The 18,700-nt window shown below is 41.1% G+C and overlaps 2 protein-coding genes across 14 annotated transcripts; one reads left to right on the forward strand and one right to left on the reverse strand.

The window, feature by feature from the left end:
* Nucleotides 1–368: 368 nt before the first annotated feature.
* On the forward strand, nucleotides 369–13,255 carry incenp (inner centromere protein). Of its 13 annotated transcripts, none has more exons than XM_080474462.1 (21): nucleotides 372–391; nucleotides 2,070–2,217; nucleotides 2,317–2,427; nucleotides 2,523–3,112; nucleotides 3,204–3,246; nucleotides 3,618–3,687; nucleotides 3,840–3,972; nucleotides 4,059–4,086; nucleotides 4,223–4,316; nucleotides 4,434–4,574; nucleotides 5,951–5,968; nucleotides 6,851–6,960; nucleotides 7,039–7,159; nucleotides 8,923–9,033; nucleotides 9,216–9,364; nucleotides 9,878–9,998; nucleotides 10,131–10,214; nucleotides 10,354–10,389; nucleotides 10,906–10,971; nucleotides 11,066–11,216; nucleotides 11,325–13,255. In XM_080474462.1, the coding sequence occupies exons 2-21, from the start codon at nucleotides 2,078–2,080 to the stop codon at nucleotides 11,498–11,500; spliced, it is 2,493 nt and encodes an 830-aa protein (XP_080330588.1). In that variant the 5' UTR covers nucleotides 372–391; nucleotides 2,070–2,077; the 3' UTR covers nucleotides 11,501–13,255. The 13 variants fall into 13 exon arrangements, with proteins under 13 accessions (XP_080330595.1, XP_080330588.1, XP_080330599.1 ...); XM_080474473.1 differs by having other exon boundaries at nucleotides 378–391; nucleotides 4,476–4,574; XM_080474470.1 differs by lacking the exon at nucleotides 372–391 and adding an exon at nucleotides 829–1,050.
* On the reverse strand, nucleotides 12,445–18,424 carry best1 (bestrophin 1). The gene is made up of 10 exons (XM_080474476.1): nucleotides 18,326–18,424; nucleotides 17,808–18,087; nucleotides 17,206–17,300; nucleotides 16,881–17,114; nucleotides 16,497–16,651; nucleotides 16,296–16,373; nucleotides 15,869–16,021; nucleotides 15,686–15,766; nucleotides 15,457–15,608; nucleotides 12,445–15,371 (listed from the first exon to the last, which is right to left on the reverse strand). The coding sequence occupies exons 2-10, from the start codon at nucleotides 17,957–17,959 to the stop codon at nucleotides 14,303–14,305; spliced, it is 2,169 nt and encodes a 722-aa protein (XP_080330602.1). The 5' UTR covers nucleotides 17,960–18,087; nucleotides 18,326–18,424; the 3' UTR covers nucleotides 12,445–14,302.
* Nucleotides 18,425–18,700: the final 276 nt, after the last annotated feature.

Below are 18,700 nucleotides of genomic sequence, written 5' to 3' on the forward strand. Positions count from 1 at the left end.
GTGTGTGTGTGTGTGTGTGTGTGTGTGTGTGTGTGTGTGTGTGTGTGTGTGTGTGTGTGTGTGTGTGTGTGTGTGTGTGTGTGTGTGTGTGTGTGTGTGTGTGTGTGTGTGTGTGTGTGTGTATAGAGAGAGTGAGAGAGAGAGAGAGATCCAGACCCAGGTGTGGGAAAAATAAACACAGCAGCAGTAATATTTACAATATTCAATGTTCAATGCCAAATAATACCCAGGGCAATGATAACTTTTAAAAGGAAAATGTGAGTTTCATTTAGAGTATTCGCATAATGGCTGGCGTTTTTTTTTTTTTTTTGGGGGGGGGGGATAATAAATGTATTTGAGGGATGTGTTCAGACACAAAGCTGGGCGGAGATACTGTTTGAAGCTTTCAGAGGTACGTCAACAATGGAGTTCTTGGTCGTTAATATTGACCGTCAGAACTATTGTAAGGTAAAATATAAGAAGTAAAGACCACAGAAAAGGGTGGGAGGACGGGATGAAGTATCGGGATGCTTGCACCATTTGAGGGTTATTGTTAGAGATATTAAAAGATTAAAGAACGTTTTCTTACTTAAATGCACTCCTCTTTTGCTTACCGGATATGTGTTTGAATGTGGTGGGCGGGGCATAGGTCACATACGGACACCGATTGGCTATTTTGAATTGGAAACGCACTGTAATCCCACCCCTTACTTCCGTTGGGGGTTCGTACGATTTATTTTCTCGCATTGCCAGGTTCATCAACCCGCACCATTACTCGCAGCTTTCACCGGGATAAGCTCCGCCCGTCTAACATTCATGTGTAAAAAATCGAGCTGCTTGGAGCTTCGGGATTGGCTCGAGCGTTTTGAACAAGTTATAAACGGTTTTAGCGGGTCCGACGGACGGTGCGAGACTTTGTATGTGAGGAGAGGAGAGTTTCCACGGCGAAGTACGAACTCCCTCATTTTAGCACATAAGCTTAGGGCAAGTATGACATTTATTTAGCTGTCGGGTTTTTCTAAGAAACGAAAGTCTCATTTCCTCAATAGAAAGTCGGGGGAAATAACAAAGGTAAATATGTTTACGTCAACTCTCACGTTAGCATGGATTATCGACGTTAGCATGCTAATGTCGCGACTTTGAAACCACGAGCTATATAAGTGTTTGTTTTCAGTCACTGAACCCCGATTTAATTTAATTGTGATCAATAATCTATAATGCGTGCAAGCTGTCTGTTTTAGCCATCATTTTGAAAACATTAGGTTATCGAGCCGTTCTGTTCACTGCTAAGCAGCAGAACATCTGATGTTGATTTCTAGTCAAACACAATATGTTGGTGTCATTGCTGCTGTTGCGTTAAAACACGAGATATTCTGTTGCTGTGGTTAATAAATTGCTATTCAATAGAGTCAAATACCTGAGATTGAGCGTGTTGACGCATTATGGCAACATTTGCATAATTTACCTTATGTCGTGTATTACTTTTTAAGTTTTAGATGCATAATTCATGATTTGCAATATTTCTACATTGTACATTTTAAACCTTTTGCGAAACCTGCCTGTTCAGATTTATGTTCTTTTTTCCACCTATGACTATTAATCTGTTCTCTACTTGTTTTGAAGTAAATAACTTATGTGATTACTACTCTTTATGTATTTATCTAGGTTTGTGTTATGGTAATATATTTTAATTTAGGAAAAATTATTTTAATCTAATTTATGCATGTAGATTGCAAGATATCTAGCTTTCATGTTGTGAGATGTTTGTCGTCTCAACCTTTCCTATAGTATGGCATGATTGTTCTTGTTTTCAGAGATTAGGTCAACTTTTGAGTCCTCCAAATCAGTCTAGCAGATTTATTGATATTACAGATAATAAGCAATAAATTCAGAACAGCCTTCTGGAACGGCCTTTTGTGGAATTGTTCGTATTCAGCTTATTTGAATGGTATCTCTAGATATAGATATTTGCAAAAGAATGTACTTGTTCGATACTGACAGATCAAATATTGAAATGCTTCAAATTTCAGATTTTCCATCTTGTGTTGCTTCCAGCTCATCTTTATTGTAAAGTGCTGTTTTTCTTTCAGTCGTCACAATGGATTCCGTATTATCGTCCGTAAGTTCCCTAATGGAAATGTTCGATGGCAAAACACAAGAATTCATCAATGAGATCGATAATGTCCACATTGTTTGGCTTGAGGAGCTCCAACAAGAAGCCCATCGAATGTTCTCTCGGTGAGTGGGAAGTAATGACATTAAACCTGTGAAAAAACATGTTTTGATTAAGCCATTTCCTAACATTGTTTTCAACATTTTCCGGATTTTTGATTTTAGGGATTTTAATACTGAACCAGAGTTGATGCCAAAAACGCCATCGCAGAAGAAGAATAGTCGTAGGAAGCGTGTGTCTTTGGGGCGCCAAGAAGAAAGTCAATCAAGGCGAAGGTTTGTTCCCGTCAGTGTTTCAATAAATACTACATTGTTTGATTTATGGTCATGGAACTGTCGTCATTTGAAACATCTTTTCCTTTCCCGTTTAGATTTTCAAAAGGTCGGCGAAGTAACCTTCGTGGTTCCGCTGTCAAATCTCTTAACCTCATTGATGAAGATGAAAGTACTTCTGAGACTTCCATTTCTGAAGCCAGCAGCACCACACAGTCCAAACGCCCCACTCGTAAAAAAAAACAAGCGAGGTCTCAGGCAGCAGAGGAAGTGAGCAAGTCACCAGACGTCAGTAGATCTGAGGAGGGGCAGAACAAGAAGCTGGAGATGGAAGAAGAGGTGAAGGATTCTGAAGTGAAACCTGCAGGCACACACAGCTCCGTCCATTCTCCAGCTGAGGCACCAATGCGTGACGTGTTTGTCAGCATTTCTCCAGCTGACCGTTTGTCCGCTGAGCTGGTGAAAAAGCCTGAGTCCTCTCCTGGCCGCTCTGCCGCTAAGATCGCGATAGCAGGTACTTCTCAAAGATCAAGACGCAGCTCTGCACAATGCTCCCTCAAGGTGCGTCACTCTGTGGCTGGTCTGCGGCACCGCATGACACTGGAGTCTGTCCGCCGTGCATCACGCCGTTCCATGCTGAAGAAGAAAACTGCTCGCACAGGAAACTCCACGTGCAGCAGCAATTTTGGTGAGAAGTTAAGCCATGAATGCAGAGTTTTTTTATATATGTTGTTTTAGATTTAACCTGCGTACAATGTTTAATTTCTTCTACATTTCAGAAGACACCAGCAATGAGTCTGTGGATGAAGAGAGTGGAGAAGTGTGAGTAAAATATCTATTTTTGAATTGTTGGGTGTATGGGGTTGGTTAAAGCTTTTACCCTATGCTGCTCAACTGCAAAGGTACAGATCTCAAAAGTAGATTAGAATAGTAAAACTAAATTCTCAACATGGAGCTAAAAAAAATTGACTGAAACAATTAGTGACAATGTATTGATGCCTAACCCTCCCAGAAGTTTTATGCTCTTCATTCCTTGACAATATGGGTAAGGGACGAATGTCACGGCCTGTTCAAACCCGGTTGGATTTGTGCTCCTTGAATTTTGAACGGAAAACTTTTTCACTGGTGACTTTTCCTTTTCTGTTGCACTAGAATTCTAAAAACTGAGTTTAGCTTTGTTTTTACTGTTACAGCCTGGTAGAAGCTGTACCTGCAGACACAGTGGATGATGCTGCACCTGAAACTCAGATAAAACCCCAAGAGGTATGTGCATTTATTTATTTTTTTCCCTTTTAACATGGATACAACTTTAAAATTGAATTCCAACATTGTTTTCTAGGGATTTTTCTAAATATTGAAGTTGTAAGAAGTGTGCTTGTGGACTAAAGTGCCTGTTGTTTATCAAACGATCACAGGCCAATAATACCCAGAGTGTCCAGCCACCTCATGAGAGGATTACTCGCTTGGTGGCTGCAAACTCCCCCTCTCTGGCACCGCCCCCGCTGTTCGTCACAAAGCAGAAAAAGGCTTCAGATGAAGACATGACAAGTACGTAGACTTCTTTTTAAATGGTGCTTTTTGAGTTGGCGTTTTGCACAATGTGTGCTAAATGCATACGTGCATTTGTATTTCAGGTGACACTGAAGAGCAACCAGTTCGTAGGTGAGTGCTGATCATTATAAACTGTTGTGCTGTTTGATGTACTCTTGTGGCTAGATATTTCTGCAGCCATGTTAAATTTATGTATTTATTTTTCAGTAAGTAAAATTAATGTTGCACTTTTTTTTAATCTTTTCAGGTCCTCCTGTAGCACCAAACGCAAATCACAAGATACTGATACTGCAGAGGGTAGTCCTGCAAAGAGACTCGCTTCTCTCAAGAAAACTCAAGCTGTAAGATAATATTTTTTTCAGTGTTTAACCATTAGAAGCTCAGCAATCACATCTAGTTCTGGTTTAAATGTTTGCTTGGAGTGTTGATGTCTAGATTAATTTTTTTTTATCGACCAGATAATCAAGCCCAACATGAGGTCTTTTCTCCACACTGTGCAGAAGAATCAGATGCTGATGATGACTCCAAATTCCCTCTCCCGTATTGCTGTGATGAAGTCGTTCATCAAGCACACCACTCCACTCAAGGTTGATCCTAAGGTGAGTTTTACATCACAACACGGACAAAACTAAGGATGCTTTCGTACCTGCTGTTGCAAGCTGGCCCAGGTGTAGGCATGAGTGCTACTCGTTTTGTGGAGCAGCCGCACTGAACCGGGCCTGAAAGGGCCCGTTCAGACCTGGCATTAACATGCATTTCTTGTGATCCGATCACTTGTGGCGAGCCCTGACGCAGACGGTTTACACTTGTCTGTATCATGTGTTTCGGGCTAATCACTTGAGATCGGATTGTGTTGCTACTTCTCCATCCCTTCCACTAAATGGCACTCTGCCCAGTTATGAGTCATCCAGCTTGCACTGGACAGTTTCTTCCGCCCAGGTTGCTATAATGCAGCCTCGCTGCAGACCCCCAGGTACTGATGTCTGTGTTCATTTTCCTCAGTTTCTTCATTTGTGACACATGCTGTTCATACACCAAAGCCTACGTGGTCAGATGTGTCCCTGAACACCTCAGAAAGTGATTTTGAGTGAAAGCGCTTTGATGCCTGTTCACACTTGTCTTTAGGGCTCGCCACATGCAATCGCATCACCCGAAATGCATGTTGATATCTGAACGGGCCCAGAAAGTGGTCTCAGTACGGCACCAGTCAGGCTCCTTTTGTATGCACCAACTGCCTCACATACCCAACTAGTTTGAGTTTAAAAGGCTGATGAGCCTTGTGTTGTGGCTTGTTCCCTGAGCATGTTACAACGTGATCAGATGGGATGAACCAAAGTGTCACAGCCCCGGAGCCAAACCAGATTTAATACGTCATTGATATATGGTCCAGCAACTTCAATTACGTGCACCAATTTGTCAAATATCAAGTCAAGTTGTATATATGCCAAAAAAAAATCTTGTGCAGATGTACATTATGCACATAATATGGGAAGCAATCGTGAAGCTCATCAAACATTTTTACCTCAGTCTGCATTCACACATGCTGTTGCTGCTCTTCTCCAATGTTTTAGATTTACATTTGTCAGCACCAAATGTACATCAACAGATGTGGCAGCAGTATAATGCTCGGTTTTCCCGCAGATGCCCAACTAGTTTCTTTCTCGCACATCTGAAGATTGTTGTTGTTATGCAGTTTATTGGAATATTTTAAAAAAAAATACACACAGATTGGCTGAAATTTAGGCAAGAAAATCTGCATCATTGTTGATCTGAAATCCTTCCATGCATTGTGGGCTTAATCCAGCTCTAAAAAACAAAAATATGTTGACAGTTGTCAATGATATTAATACATGCAGCTACATATTCCACAAAATTATAACATTTCACAATTATTCCTGAGCTCTATGACTGCACATTGATGCTACGTCAAATGGGGACTCTTTTTTTACTTGAATATCTTTTCTCCTGTCCTCAGTTGAACGCTGGTCTAGTGGTAAGTAAAATCAAAGCACATTGTTGTTTGTGGGGATTTGCTGATGTCTATTAATTCCACTGTGCCGCTTGATTAAACACCACGTCTACATTAATGCCCCTTTCCCACTGCCACATTTTCACATGTTTTACTACATCTGAGCTAAAATCAGAAATCTGGCAGTATGGACGGATTTCTTTAGCAGTTATTATTTAGCTAAAACAATTGACACAACAAAGTGAAAAACCACAAAAAGAAGTATACACCGATGGTGTGACACTTTTTATTCAAGATTTAACAACTAAAATATCACAGAAATTGAAACCTGCTTTAAGACAGGGTCTATGCTTAGGAAAAGCCATCCCAAATCACAAATGTATGTGCTTCTGTGGCCACTAATGTTCATTGTGTTATAATCTAACAAACTCATCTCCACAAAGTCCAAAATAGTTATTGCAGCATCAGTTTGTCATTTTAAAAGAAGTAAAAATCCATCACAACCAGAAAACATTTAAGTGCTCATGTTGATTTTCAAAACATTATTCTTTGTTTTGGATTGAGATGACCTGGGTGGATAATGAGCACTCACGATTTGGTTAAGAACAGCTTTGAACATCTGGAAGCTTTAGGCTGGAAAAGCAAGGGTTATCTGTAAAGTCCTTCTTTGCAAAGTAGAGTTTCAGTCCTGAGGCAGGTAGTTCATTTCACAATACAGCATTAAGAATGTTTCATAATAGAGTTGGTGTGTTTCATATTTGGTGGATTTTTGCCTTTCTTTTGTTTACATGGGCTTTTTTCATCATCACTGCACTCCACTGGGAACGTTTGTCATTTTCTACATCACAGTAGTTTTGTATTGACTTTTTTCAGTCCGACATTTGTTCAATTTGTTTTGTTTTTCAGGCAAAAGAGCGCCAGAAATTGGAGTCACTTAAAAAGAAGCAAGAACAAGAGGAGGAGAGAATGAAGAAGATGGAGGAGGAAAAGAGGAAGAAACAGGAGGAACTCAAACGGTTAGGGTTGATGCTATCAATGTTAGAAAAAAAGAATTCCAGTCTTACTAAATTAAATGACCTGAATTGCTTTTCCAGGAAGAGGGATGAGAGGTTGAGACGGGTGTTTGAGGCCAAAGTAAAAGAAGAACAGAAGGAGGAAGAAAAGAAAAAGAGGATTGAACAAAAAATGGCTCAGGTTTTTGACAAAAATGATAAGGTACGTCTGCAGAGATTTAACTTGTTTTAGATCTCTAAGTCCTCGCTCACACTGCAGGGAAATGCGACCCAATTCAGATGTTTTGTGTTTGTTTGTTTTTTTTACACTCTTAAGTGACCCATATCTGACCTGTTCTGTGGCCGTGTAAAAGCGGCAATTCTGATGTTTTCACACCAGACCCAGGCCTGGATCGTATGTGGTACCAATTCGGATATTTTTCTATTAAGGTATTATTGGTGAAAAAGGTTTGAGCCCTTGTAAATGTGGAAATGTGGAAGTTATAGTTGTGTACCATGAATTTGTCGTTGTGTGCCTGTAAAAAAAACATTACTCTCCACAAATGCAACACCACACTTACACATTCTTAATTACAGGCACACAAATATTTTTTTACAAGTCACGGATTGAAAAACTGACATGGTCAACTTTTTCCGATTTGGTGAATTATATATTTTTGCACCTGTCTCAATGTGAAGTTCTTCCCCACGAGTCACAGATTTGTTGTCTACCTGTGCATTCAATCTATGGAGAAAAAGGCGGTGCTTATTAGAGATTGATGGATTTCACAGAAGAGAGGAGCTTTTCTTTGTTTTAAGTCGGAAACGAAGGAAAGAAGTGACGGGACATGAAATTTTTCCAGCTTCGCGTCGGGAGTTTATTTATTAATGTGGCTAAAAAGACAACGCCTCTCTGCTGCTGTTGATTCCAAGCGGGGAGAACTTTTCTTGTACCGCAATATACAAAATACCCTCTCCTGATTGGCTGTGAAATCTGACAATCTCAGATAAGCACCATTTATCTCCATAGACTGAATGCACAGTTAGTTTTTCACCAGATAGCTCAGCTGAGAGCCGTGATGTGTGATAACAGAATCTGACTCGTGGGGAAGAATTTGACATTGATACAGATGCACAAATACATCTTTCATCAAATTTACAGCAACAATTGTAGGAGAAATGTGACCATGTCAGTTTTTCAATCTGTGACTTGTAAACGAGTTGTCCACCTATAATTAAGAATTTGAATGTGTAAGTGTGGTATTGTATTTATGGAGAGAAAAAATTCTACAGGTACACAACTACAAATTCCACTTTTACAAGTGCTCAAACTCTTTTCACGAATGCTACCGCCATATTTTTCTACATGTGACTGATGTCACAGATAAGCGCCGGAGGAAGCGGCTACGCCAAAATGTTAAAAAGCTGTGCTCTTTTTTTTTTTCTTTTTTTTTCACATTCTCCTTTCCCTCGTCATGTTGTCTACATTTTGTCAAAAATGGATCTACACAGACTGACCAGCGTTGCCAGATATAGCCGTACCCCAATTGGGGAGCCAAACTCTTATCTTTTAATTTTGTTTATTTCATGTATTTTTGTGTTTATATATTCATTATTATACATATAGTTTTACGATTTTAACATGATTCCTACACAAACAGAGTTAAGCTGGTTGTTATTGAGGGGTGTGGGTTTTACGTTGTTTTGGCTGAAAACTGAGTCACACCTGGCAACCCTGGTGCTGACAGGCATGCATTGCGTAAATGGCGTGTTCAGCGTGACTTCACGTTATCTTCTGCACATGCGCTTTGGGGCCTCGAAAACATCCAGTCCGATCACGTTCACATTGCAGCTTGCCCTTTGAAATGATCACGCCAAAAAAATGCGGTCCCAGCAAAAAATCTGAATTGAGCATCAAGACCTGCAGTGTGAACGTAGCCTAAGTGCGCCCCAGATGAGACTGAACGATTTTGCCTGGTTGTGCAGCGTCTGGTGGACGAGAAGGCCAAGAAGAAGGTGGCTCTGAAACGTCAAGAGGAGCTGGAGCTGAAGAAGAAGCTGGAGGAGGAGGCGGCCAAAAAGAAGATTCAGCAAGCAGTGAGACTATTCTGCAGTTGTTTTGTTTTCACTGTGTAGTATTGATGGGGCAGAATAGATCAAATCTTCCTGATTTGTACTCATATTTTGTCAGATCTTTTTTTCACCAAGTTTAAATTTTAATTGCAAACAGGTGTTTTAGATTGTTTACTTAAATGATATGTTTCTCTTCCAATGTCCAGGAGGAAGAGAAGCGCCAGCAGGAAATCCTAGCCCAGAAGAAGGCTGAGGAAGAGGAGCTGCGGGCTCGGAAGCTGGCTGAAGCTCGCAAAGCCCTCGAGCTGGAGCGGGAGAAAGAGCAACAAGCTGCTGCTGCTGCTGCTGCTGAAAGGTCCTCAATTAGTTTTAAAACTCTCAGAAATAGCTAAATTGTACAGGTGCCGCATTCAAATGACACCAAGTAAAATAGGAACAATCACTACTGCTTTCAATATTTGACATAAACCCAAGTGAGTAAGTTCATCTTTTCTGGACAAATTAATTGTCAAAGCAGTGCAGAACAGAGAAGATCTCAACATGACTGGCAATGATGATCTGTCTCCGTTCTCATGATTGAAGGAGAGCTTGTGCTGTTTTTTTTGTTTAGTTTTTTTCTTTCTAATACACTAAATCATGAGCTTCATCTTACTCTCCCTCACAGTTGAATAGTTTTTGACACAATGATGAACTGAAGAACACCCAATAAGATTAGAAGTATGAAATCTAGAGCGCTACATGGTTTCCAAGCCCAGTGGGAGAAATGTCTTCATCATCATACATTTCAATGAATAAATTCCCACTCAGGAAAGATTGGAAAAGGTTTATCTGCAGAGCTGAACTGACTCACTGTGTTGTGTGTTTGTAGGGCACGTGTGGAAAAAGAGAAGCTGCTTGCTCTCCAGCGTGAAGTGGAACGAGCTGCAAGAGAGAAAGAGATGAGAGACCTGGAGAACCAGAGGAAGGCGCTGGAGGAAAAAAGAAAACTGGTAAGAAATCCAATCAGTGGGGTCACTTGGGAGTTTCATCCCTTTGGACTGACGTGGAGTCTTGGCCACTTTTGAAATGTTAGAGGTTTGCTCCAGATGTTTAACTTGATGAGAATCATGTTCTTGTCATAGGAGGAGCAGCAGCGGCTGGCTGCAAATGCGAAAGCTCTCAAAGAGAGAGAAGCTGCCAAGAAGAAAGAAGCTGCTGCCAAACAGGTATGGAAAGTAGAAGGTCATAAGTTTATGCCACAACTGTATGTTGTCGGAGATGAGAAACTACCTATTTCCTCCCCACTGTGTTATCAGATATGTAATTACATTTATTTCCGTTTTTCCTGAACCGTCTATAATGAAGATTTCTGCTGTTTTGAACACGACTGTGGATATCGAGGTAGGAATCTGGCTGAAGCCACCAACACTTTCACTTTTCATTTTTGTTAGCAAGAAGTTTTTTATTTGACCAGATTTGATGGTCATAGTGGGAATGTTGACAATTGTTATTGTAGTGTTGTTTAGGTAATATTAGCACTGCTTTGCAAGGCAGCTGAGAAGATGATGAAGCTTGTGTTGAATTCAGAGCACTTGTTGGTCCATGATGACATTGACTGCACCCAGCTGGAAGCTGGCCTATCAAGGAGAAGGGATCATAAAAATACAGAAACTTGGGTTTAAGAGGGATCGGCAGCATGTACCTGCCTTTTAAACACTTTCTAAAAGGTTTTTTCATGTTTACATGTTGGACAGTACATGTTGTAGTGTGCAGCTGCTCAACACAGTAGTTTGTAAATGGAGAATGATTCGATGCCTTGTTCTGTTCTAAATCATTAACTTCTCTCTTGGTCTCAGCTCTGCTGCTCAGTTTAAATTACACCTAATTGCCGGTTTCTTACTTCTTCCTTCACCTCAGCGGTCGGCACTCAACTCGCCTGCGGGAAAAGGTCCTCTCCTGAACGTCACTGTGGATGTGGTTGAGGTAAAGTTTGTAAATGTCTCTGCTCTATGTATTCAATCGGTTTGTCTAAATGCACAACGATAACTCCTCGCTGTGTGTTGTCCTCCATCGCCAGCCGACGTCACCGCAGTCGTACGTTCTCTCACCAAAGGGCGGGAGTAAACCTTTGACCAGTACGGTGGAAAATTATGGGATGGACCAAAACAGTGACGACTCCACTGATGACGAGTCTGCCCCGAGGAAACGGGTTCCATCCTGGGCTCAAGGTTTGTGTGAACTTCTATATTTTATCATTGGCTGGGATGATTCTCAGGCTGTATATCCTGCAAACTGTAAATGTTTGGTACCGGTTTGATGTATGCGTCTTCTTCCAGGTCCCAATCTGCAGCACACGATTATGAAGCAATACTTCAACCCCCCTGACTTAGATTCCTTTTGTGGAGTTATTGAGCCAATAAAACTGGAAGAGATCTTCAACAAGAAGAAGCCTCGATATTTTAAACGCACCAGCTCTGCGGTGTGGCACTCTCCTCTCGCTGGAGCCAAGTGACGTCTGTACCTGGATACAGATGCGCACACTGCTGTATAAAGTTTTAACTTTTTAAGGTGTCTTTCAAATAAAGTTACTTTTTTTTTTTTTTTTTTTTTTCACATTTTTGTGTGAAAGAATTTAGATCTGCCTTTTCAAAAATATTGTGACTATAATGTAAAATATCTTTGTTTTCCACAAGGGGTTGAACTGATGTCTCGGTGACATCAAAGCTTTCACTTCCCAGTAAACTTTTTCTTTGACTTTTTCACTTTTCATCTTCTGATGATTTTGGGATTCCTATTTAATAAAAGCTGTTGATCTAGTCCCCTTTCTTATTCTGAGGGCCGAGTGCACGACACCAGGAACGTATATTACCCTTTCTAATGCTCCTGAAGGCACTTTGAACTCATCTGTACTTTGAAGGTTGTGGGTACCGAACAGTTCAGTACTAGAAGATATGCAAAGATACCAAATATCATTGTAATATATGGTACATATGTATAAATCGGTACAATTACCTCAATTTTTAAGGATCTGCAAAAACAGTGGAGACAACCTAGGTTTTTTTTTTTTTTTTTTTTAAAGCTGAATAGCTGACCTGAGGGTTTGTGTTGGATTGGAGCAGCGTCAATCTGGGGGCATCTCTGTATTTCCTAAAGGGTAGGACAGCTGAAAGAACAATGTTCTGCTGGCAGTGATCAGACAAACCCGTTTTTCTGCAAAGTGCACAATGCTGGCTCACATTGGCAATGGAAATAAAACAATGATTTAAGTCTTTGCACTGAATCAGTAACAAATCAAATCTGTTTACTCTGTTATGAGTCTTCTCGCTGCTAGTGTAAAATTGACTACACACAACTGACCGCCACTCTTGCTGTGTTTTATTTGTGAAAAAAATGTGATCGTTTACAGGCATAGGGAATGTCAGAAATGTGACATTTGCACTCGTTTTATTTGCTCAATGGCTTTATTGTCATCCAATGTTGTCACGGTAAATACATAAATAATGAGCGGTAACTGAGAGAAAGTCATGTTTTACCAAAGGAAGAGGGGCAACATAACAGCAACACTTACAGTATCTCAATGTATAACAGATTTATTCAATGACTTGCAGTTATTCATTCAGAAGAAATTGAAGCTATAACTACACATTTTCTGATAAGAGTTGAATCAGAATGCACCTTAAAATGCATAAATTTTTTTTCAGAACTGACAGATTAGGCAATGCCCACCCCCCACCCCCGCGTGCTGCCAGGCAATATTAAGGTGGTGACATTAGGAAAAAATTACTTCTTTCTGCTTTTGGGAGTCTTTAATCAACGCTGTCATATAATATGAAAATCTGAGAATTTAGGGAATGTATAAACATGTATTTAAGTCTATTTACAGTTTACATATATAAGCCTATGAACACATTATCTAATCGGAAAAACTGATGAATAGAAGTAATTTATTAATTCTGGAGAGAAATATTTTGATCCCAGGGAAATTCTTCAAAATGAGACAGCACAATGCAGGTTGCTGTCAGGTGAAATGAAACCTGATGTTTATGGACGTATAAGTCACATCTAGATACATGGATATTGGCCAGTTTATATGAAAAGAGTGAATCTTACTATTGGGTGAGTGTAGGAGGAGCACCGTGACCCCCAGGTCCCAAACTGGCAAGACACACATGCGTTGTTTCATTAATTCAAGGAGTTTGTGCAGTTTTTAAAATGTAAGGTATCATTAATGCCTGTTAGGGTTCATTAGCAATAAAACTACAACTTTTCCTGCGAGTTGAAGTGTCTGGTGTGTCTATTGCACTGAGGGTTTCACACTACATCTTATTTTATAACTTTGATTTGTCTATATATTCTACAAATTTGAAAAGTTTCAATTAAATAATTTTCTGTTTAACCCTTAATTTATTTATTTTCATATGTTGCCTTACATTTTCGTTTACAACCACCTGACCTTTACATTGTCTTGGCTGACCTGTGGCTTTCTGGTGCCTCCTAAAAAAAAAGTCTTGATTTACATGACCTGCTTTAATCTCTTGATACATTTGTGAATCAGAGACTAAAAAAGGGGAGACAGCAAGTTAGGAAGCACAGGATTGACGAGGTATATTCAAAAAATTCAACGAACATGGCATCATGCAAAAAATATTTTTGTTTTAATTTGGATTGTTTTACTTTATCGGGTGACACTCGGTGAGTATCTCATGTTATTGGACATCTTAACTATTGTACTAAGTATGTCCAAGGTAAATAAAATAATCCAGTAAAAACATTGAAAAAATAAATGTGAAGCTATTTCTTTGCTTCCCTGCAGGTTTGTTGTGTGTTTCATGAAGATTCACTGCTCTGAATTGATGTGAAGTTGTGCTTTCAGTAGAATTGTATATTAACAAGACAAATCATTGTGCACAAACAATTCCAGGTTTAATTTTTTTTTTTTATTGAAAAAATGTTCAAATGATAAAAGGAGCAACACATTTGAGGCATTTATTAAAGTGTTAAGTGAATGAAATGTGGTTCAAGTTAATGAGGGTATATAATACCAGCATACAGATTTTGGCTTCTTGCTTGAGAAGTATTTCTTGTTTTCTCTTCACAAGTTGACGGTTTAATCTCATAAGGTGCTTTTTGTGTTACAAGTAGGTTAATTACTTTACAGGAAGTAGTGAATAACTGAGTATTTGCAGCAACTCATTTTAAGCTGCCTTGGAGGCCAGATCCAGATAGCTTTAAAGACTTTCAGACTTAACAGTTTGTTTGTGTGAAATATTTAGGATGCCGCGTTATGAAAACAAAAGAACAGTATCAGACTATATCAGTCCTCCCTCCCTCCTGTCGCCTTCTTCACCCCCCCGTCCACCTGGACGCCCAGCAGGTCCCCTTCAGCCAATGAGATCCCTGAATCATTGGGTGAGTTTTGCGGATTGTTTTCTTGCTGTGGTGGTGCTGAAGTGGAAGCTGTGTTCATGTTATTGCTCAGCCCACCATTGTTGCCCCCATTGCTTGCCCTCATGCCGGTGCTGAAGTTTCCATGGTTACAAAAATTACTGTGGTTTGTACCATTACAGAGACTTCCTGTGGTGCCCGTGCCGTTGGTGCTTGTTGCATTAATGCTGCTAGAGCTGCTGGTGGGATTACTGGGATTTGCTGCCACTGTGCGAGAGGGCGGAGTGAACGAGAACACCCGTTCTCCTCCACTTCCTGTGGTCCGGGCACTCGGGGGTCCAGGCTGGCCGTCACATGATGGAAGGGGGTCCAGAGTGAGGCGAGGAGGCGGAGGACGGCGCGAAAGCAGGCCATGTCCTGGTCTGAGTTTGGATATTGGACAAAGTTGAGGTGGGGGGTCAGGGAAGGAGAAAGTAGGCGGACTTGGTGTATCGCTGTCCTCACCCAGCCAGGGAAAAGCAGAGGATGGTGGTGGTGGGACGTGGTTCGGAGTGTCAGGTGGCAGCAGCTGAGAGCCCACCATGGGCGGGGCAAGAGAACTACAGCTGCGATCCCAGTCATTCTGGGTTCTTCGGACAGGTCTAGGCCGAGGGACTGTCGGGGGCACACAGTGGATGGGTGTCTGGGGGCAGCTATAGAAACCGGGTCTCTCATATAAGGGCATGTTGGAGAAGGCGTAGTCTGGATCTCGATCCTGGTTCAAAGGCTGGCGGATTTGACCGGATGTTGCTTCAGGGTGCAGGTAAAGAGGAAAACGACTCAGTGGAGCTCCAGGACGGCGGCGCAGCAGAGAAACCCGGGAGGAGCGTGGAAAGCTCGGAGAGTTAACACCAAGAAGACGTCCCAGTCCTCCAAGCAGCGGGGTAGAGTAGTTGGCTTCCTCATTTTCTTTGATTTGCTCCAGGTTGGACTGAAATTCCATCTCCTCCTTCGGAACACTGGTTTGGATCAAGCAGAAGGTCAACCACGTGTTACATTGTGTATTCAAAGATCAATAAAGAGAAAATAAACTCATTATTGAACCTGATATTGAGAGCTGAACCCATGAAGGAGGGTTTGCGGTGTTCAGCACTCGCAGTCGTGTAGGGTGGCTGCGGTTCAGACTTGTTCCAGTACATGTCCCTTTCAACCAGTGGCAGACTGTCATACATCTCGTCCACAGATAATAAGGACACCTGGGACATAAAGAAAGCCAGCGCAAGTCCAACAACATATTTACCAGGTCAATCACGTGAACACACACGTTTCATACCTGCAAGTTGCGATCAACGAGCCAGTTCGTTTCAAAGTCATCATCGTCTTCTCCGAAAGGATTTATGAGTTGCTCAGCAACCTTAGGAAAATGAGAACAAAGTACCACATCAGTACCACTTAGAAATATTCAATGTAGAAACATTTACGTATATGGGTGGATCCAAGTATTCATCATCCTCACCTTGAGCCAACCGACATAAAAGAAAAACTGCAGCAGGGTAAAAACAGGTAGGTAGAAGTCCAGATCATGCCCTGGGTATCCTTGAGTCGGATCCAGGAACTGACGACCAATCAAACAAGCCAGGAAGAAGCTGTAGACCGCCACCGTCACCACCTAATTAAAAGACATCCATCAAGTCTGACAGTGTTTCACAGCAACCGGAGAGGAAAGAAATGATCTGGTCTTGAGTAAAGTTGCTTCATTGTTCTCTATCAATTGCTGAAAACGGTTTAGATTTTAGTGAGTTAATAATTGTGGTTAGTACAGTAACATTTAAGTATGTAGTCATCCAATATTAGCATACAGCTATGTTTTGAATTGAAATTAAATCTTGAGAGTCGATTTGTTCTACTGTCAAGGTATTTGCTATATTTAGTATATTTGAAACCTGAGTATAGACAAGAGGGAGGCTTATCCAGTCATAACCGTACAGCTTCATACACTTCGCCCGCAAACTATTCAACTCCTGAACAAAGAAAAAAAAGAAGTAGGTCACGCAACACCAGAAAATGTTTTCAGGCTGCGATTTCCTCAAATAAAGAAGATTTGCACTCATTTGTCCAGCAGAAAGGCCCACAGGAACACCTACAGTGAGAATAGCAGTCAGTGCCACATCGTTGTTGATGCGGCCCTCAGTCCGTGCTCTTAGAGCCAGGCTGACAAACCACATGCAAGGCACCCAGAACTTGTTATGAGGCGAGGGCAAATCTTCCAGGTGCCTCATCTCCTCTGATGTCATCAAACCTAAGAGGTCACACAGCACAATGATAAAAACAGCATGTTTAGACATTTTCTATTTGTTTTCGTGATTTCAGCCTGTCAGCAGCCAGAGGACATGTTTCACTAATTATATCATAAACAGATGGAGTCAGTGAGACAGAAGGTGTGTCACACTGGTCCAAAAGTACAAGCAAAGTATTTGTTTCTCCTGTGATAACACTAAAAGTTCACCTGTTTCATCATCACATCCTACCTGCCTGTACCAGATGCTCCATGGTGGGAAACCTCTTGTACACAGCAGTGCTGACGGAGCGATAGATGAGCACACCAGAGAGGTTGGCGTACCGCATCAGAGTTCGTCGGGTCAGCCTCGAGGCCTCATCAGCACCACGTACATGACCTCCCACTAATGCTGCCAAACGGTCTGGTAAGGGTACGTTTTCAAACTGGCCCCACCAACGTGTCACAACCAAGTTCACATAAAATCCTGATGGAAAGAAATCCAATAATTTTTTGTCATGATGCCAAAACAAAACAATCAAAAGATTAAAGTAGGACATCAGCTAGTCCTAACTCACCGAGCACAAAGGACACGGGGATGAGCTCTGCGTAGCGGTCACAATATATTGAAAGCTTCTCAAACAGCCTCTTTTGGTTGTCATTAAGCACAAACCTGGTGAAACAAACATCTTGTTAGTTTTCCAGTGACGTACAGAGACACTGAGGTGAACTCTGATACAAATCTTAACTGACATGACTTGGGTTTTAAAAACTGATTAGCACTGTCACCTCAAGCTTAAATAATGGATGGATGGTTTTGAAAAGGTGTTTCCCAACGAGTTACATTACTTTTGCCAAGTCTTTTTGTCCTTGTGAAATTCAGACGCATTTCATCCTACTAGGCTCTAAATATATAACAGCTCTTGTATAACTGCGGTTTCCTGGGGAGCTTCAATATTTTGACCTGCATATTTTTCAGTGTGGTAAGATCCACTTCCAGGAGTCCTCATATCAGTATAACTGTGCACCCTCTCACATTCCTTGAGCAAACAATATTATCTACCATTAACACTCATCAAAACTGACGTTAGAGAACCACTCGCCTCTATGTCAACAGTTTACTGACACAGAAAAATTTACATCATTGATATTAGAATTGCATGAGTTTAATGTTGATTACCTGTAAACAACACTGAAGAAGTAGTAGAGGAGCGTGAAGATGATGAGCTCTCTGTAGAGGAGTTTATAGATGCTGCCTTTCCATCGCAGGAGTAGATGAAAGAAGGTTCCCAAACCTGCATCAGCAACTCTGCGAGAGTACGTCACTGTCATTGCTGCTGCTGCTTGCTGGCCCGCTGGCTGGCTGACTGTGGCCAGACATGAAGGAAACTGATGTGTTGTTTTTGTTCTCTGTGCTTTTTCTGCACTCAGCCCCACATAAGGCTAATGTTGGCACACATCTAAAACAATGAAGTGAAATAAAGCAGGAGGTTCTGTAACGTCCATCCAATGATCTACAATCTGGCATCATATCGCAATGAAATGAAAGATACACTTTCTACACTCAAGAAACTAAACTTAATTTGCATTGCCTACTAAAATTAAACCTTTTGCGAGTTGTTTCCGATATCTAAGAATGAACATTATATAAAAACTAAAACACCTGAAGGTCACAGGAGGTCAACTTTATCCACTTACCTCGAAAATGGGAAAGGATGACAACTGTACCCGTCTTGAAGTGTGTGTCAGTTGGGTCTGTGAAGAAAGTGTGGAGAGAGTCGGAGACAGGAAAGCAGGAAAGAAAAAGAGCAGGGGTCTCCTACACGTCCGGTCACTTGATGCTTTAATCTGTTCCTCCAACAAAGCTGCATTGTGAGGATAATCTGAACAAATCTGAGGACCTGTGCCGACACAGAGCCTGGTTAAACCTTCATAGATGAATTTTGATTAAAATATTTAAACCAGAACTCAGAAAAGTCTGAGTCATCTATTGAACCTCAATATATTTCATGTGCCTCTTATTTAAACAAACACACAAAACTGAAAATAAACGTGAAATATGGACTGAAGCAA

Source organism: Lipophrys pholis, assembly GCF_963383615.2.
Source record: "Lipophrys pholis genome assembly, chromosome: 11".
Lineage (NCBI taxonomy): Eukaryota > Metazoa > Chordata > Actinopteri > Blenniiformes > Blenniidae > Lipophrys > Lipophrys pholis.

Bases quoted from the DNA above. Each gene is read 5' to 3' on its own strand.
- incenp (XM_080474462.1), top strand. From the start codon at position 2,078: ATGGATTCCGTATTATCGTCCGTAAGTTCCCTAATGGAAATGTTCGAT. The intron at 3,113-3,203 runs GTGAGAAGTTAA...TCTACATTTCAG, and splicing joins CACGTGCAGCAGCAATTTTG to AAGACACCAGCAATGAGTCT. The intron at 10,972-11,065 runs GTAAAGTTTGTA...CTCCATCGCCAG, and splicing joins TCACTGTGGATGTGGTTGAG to CCGACGTCACCGCAGTCGTA.
- best1 (XM_080474476.1), bottom strand. From the start codon at position 17,959: ATGACAGTGACGTACTCTCGCAGAGTTGCTGATGCAGGTTTGGGAACC. The intron at 16,022-16,295 runs GTTTCAAATATA...TCTTTTAATTAG, and splicing joins TCCCTCTTGTCTATACTCAG to GTGGTGACGGTGGCGGTCTA. The intron at 15,609-15,685 runs GTATGAAACGTG...TTTATGTCCCAG, and splicing joins TCGTTGATCGCAACTTGCAG to GTGTCCTTATTATCTGTGGA.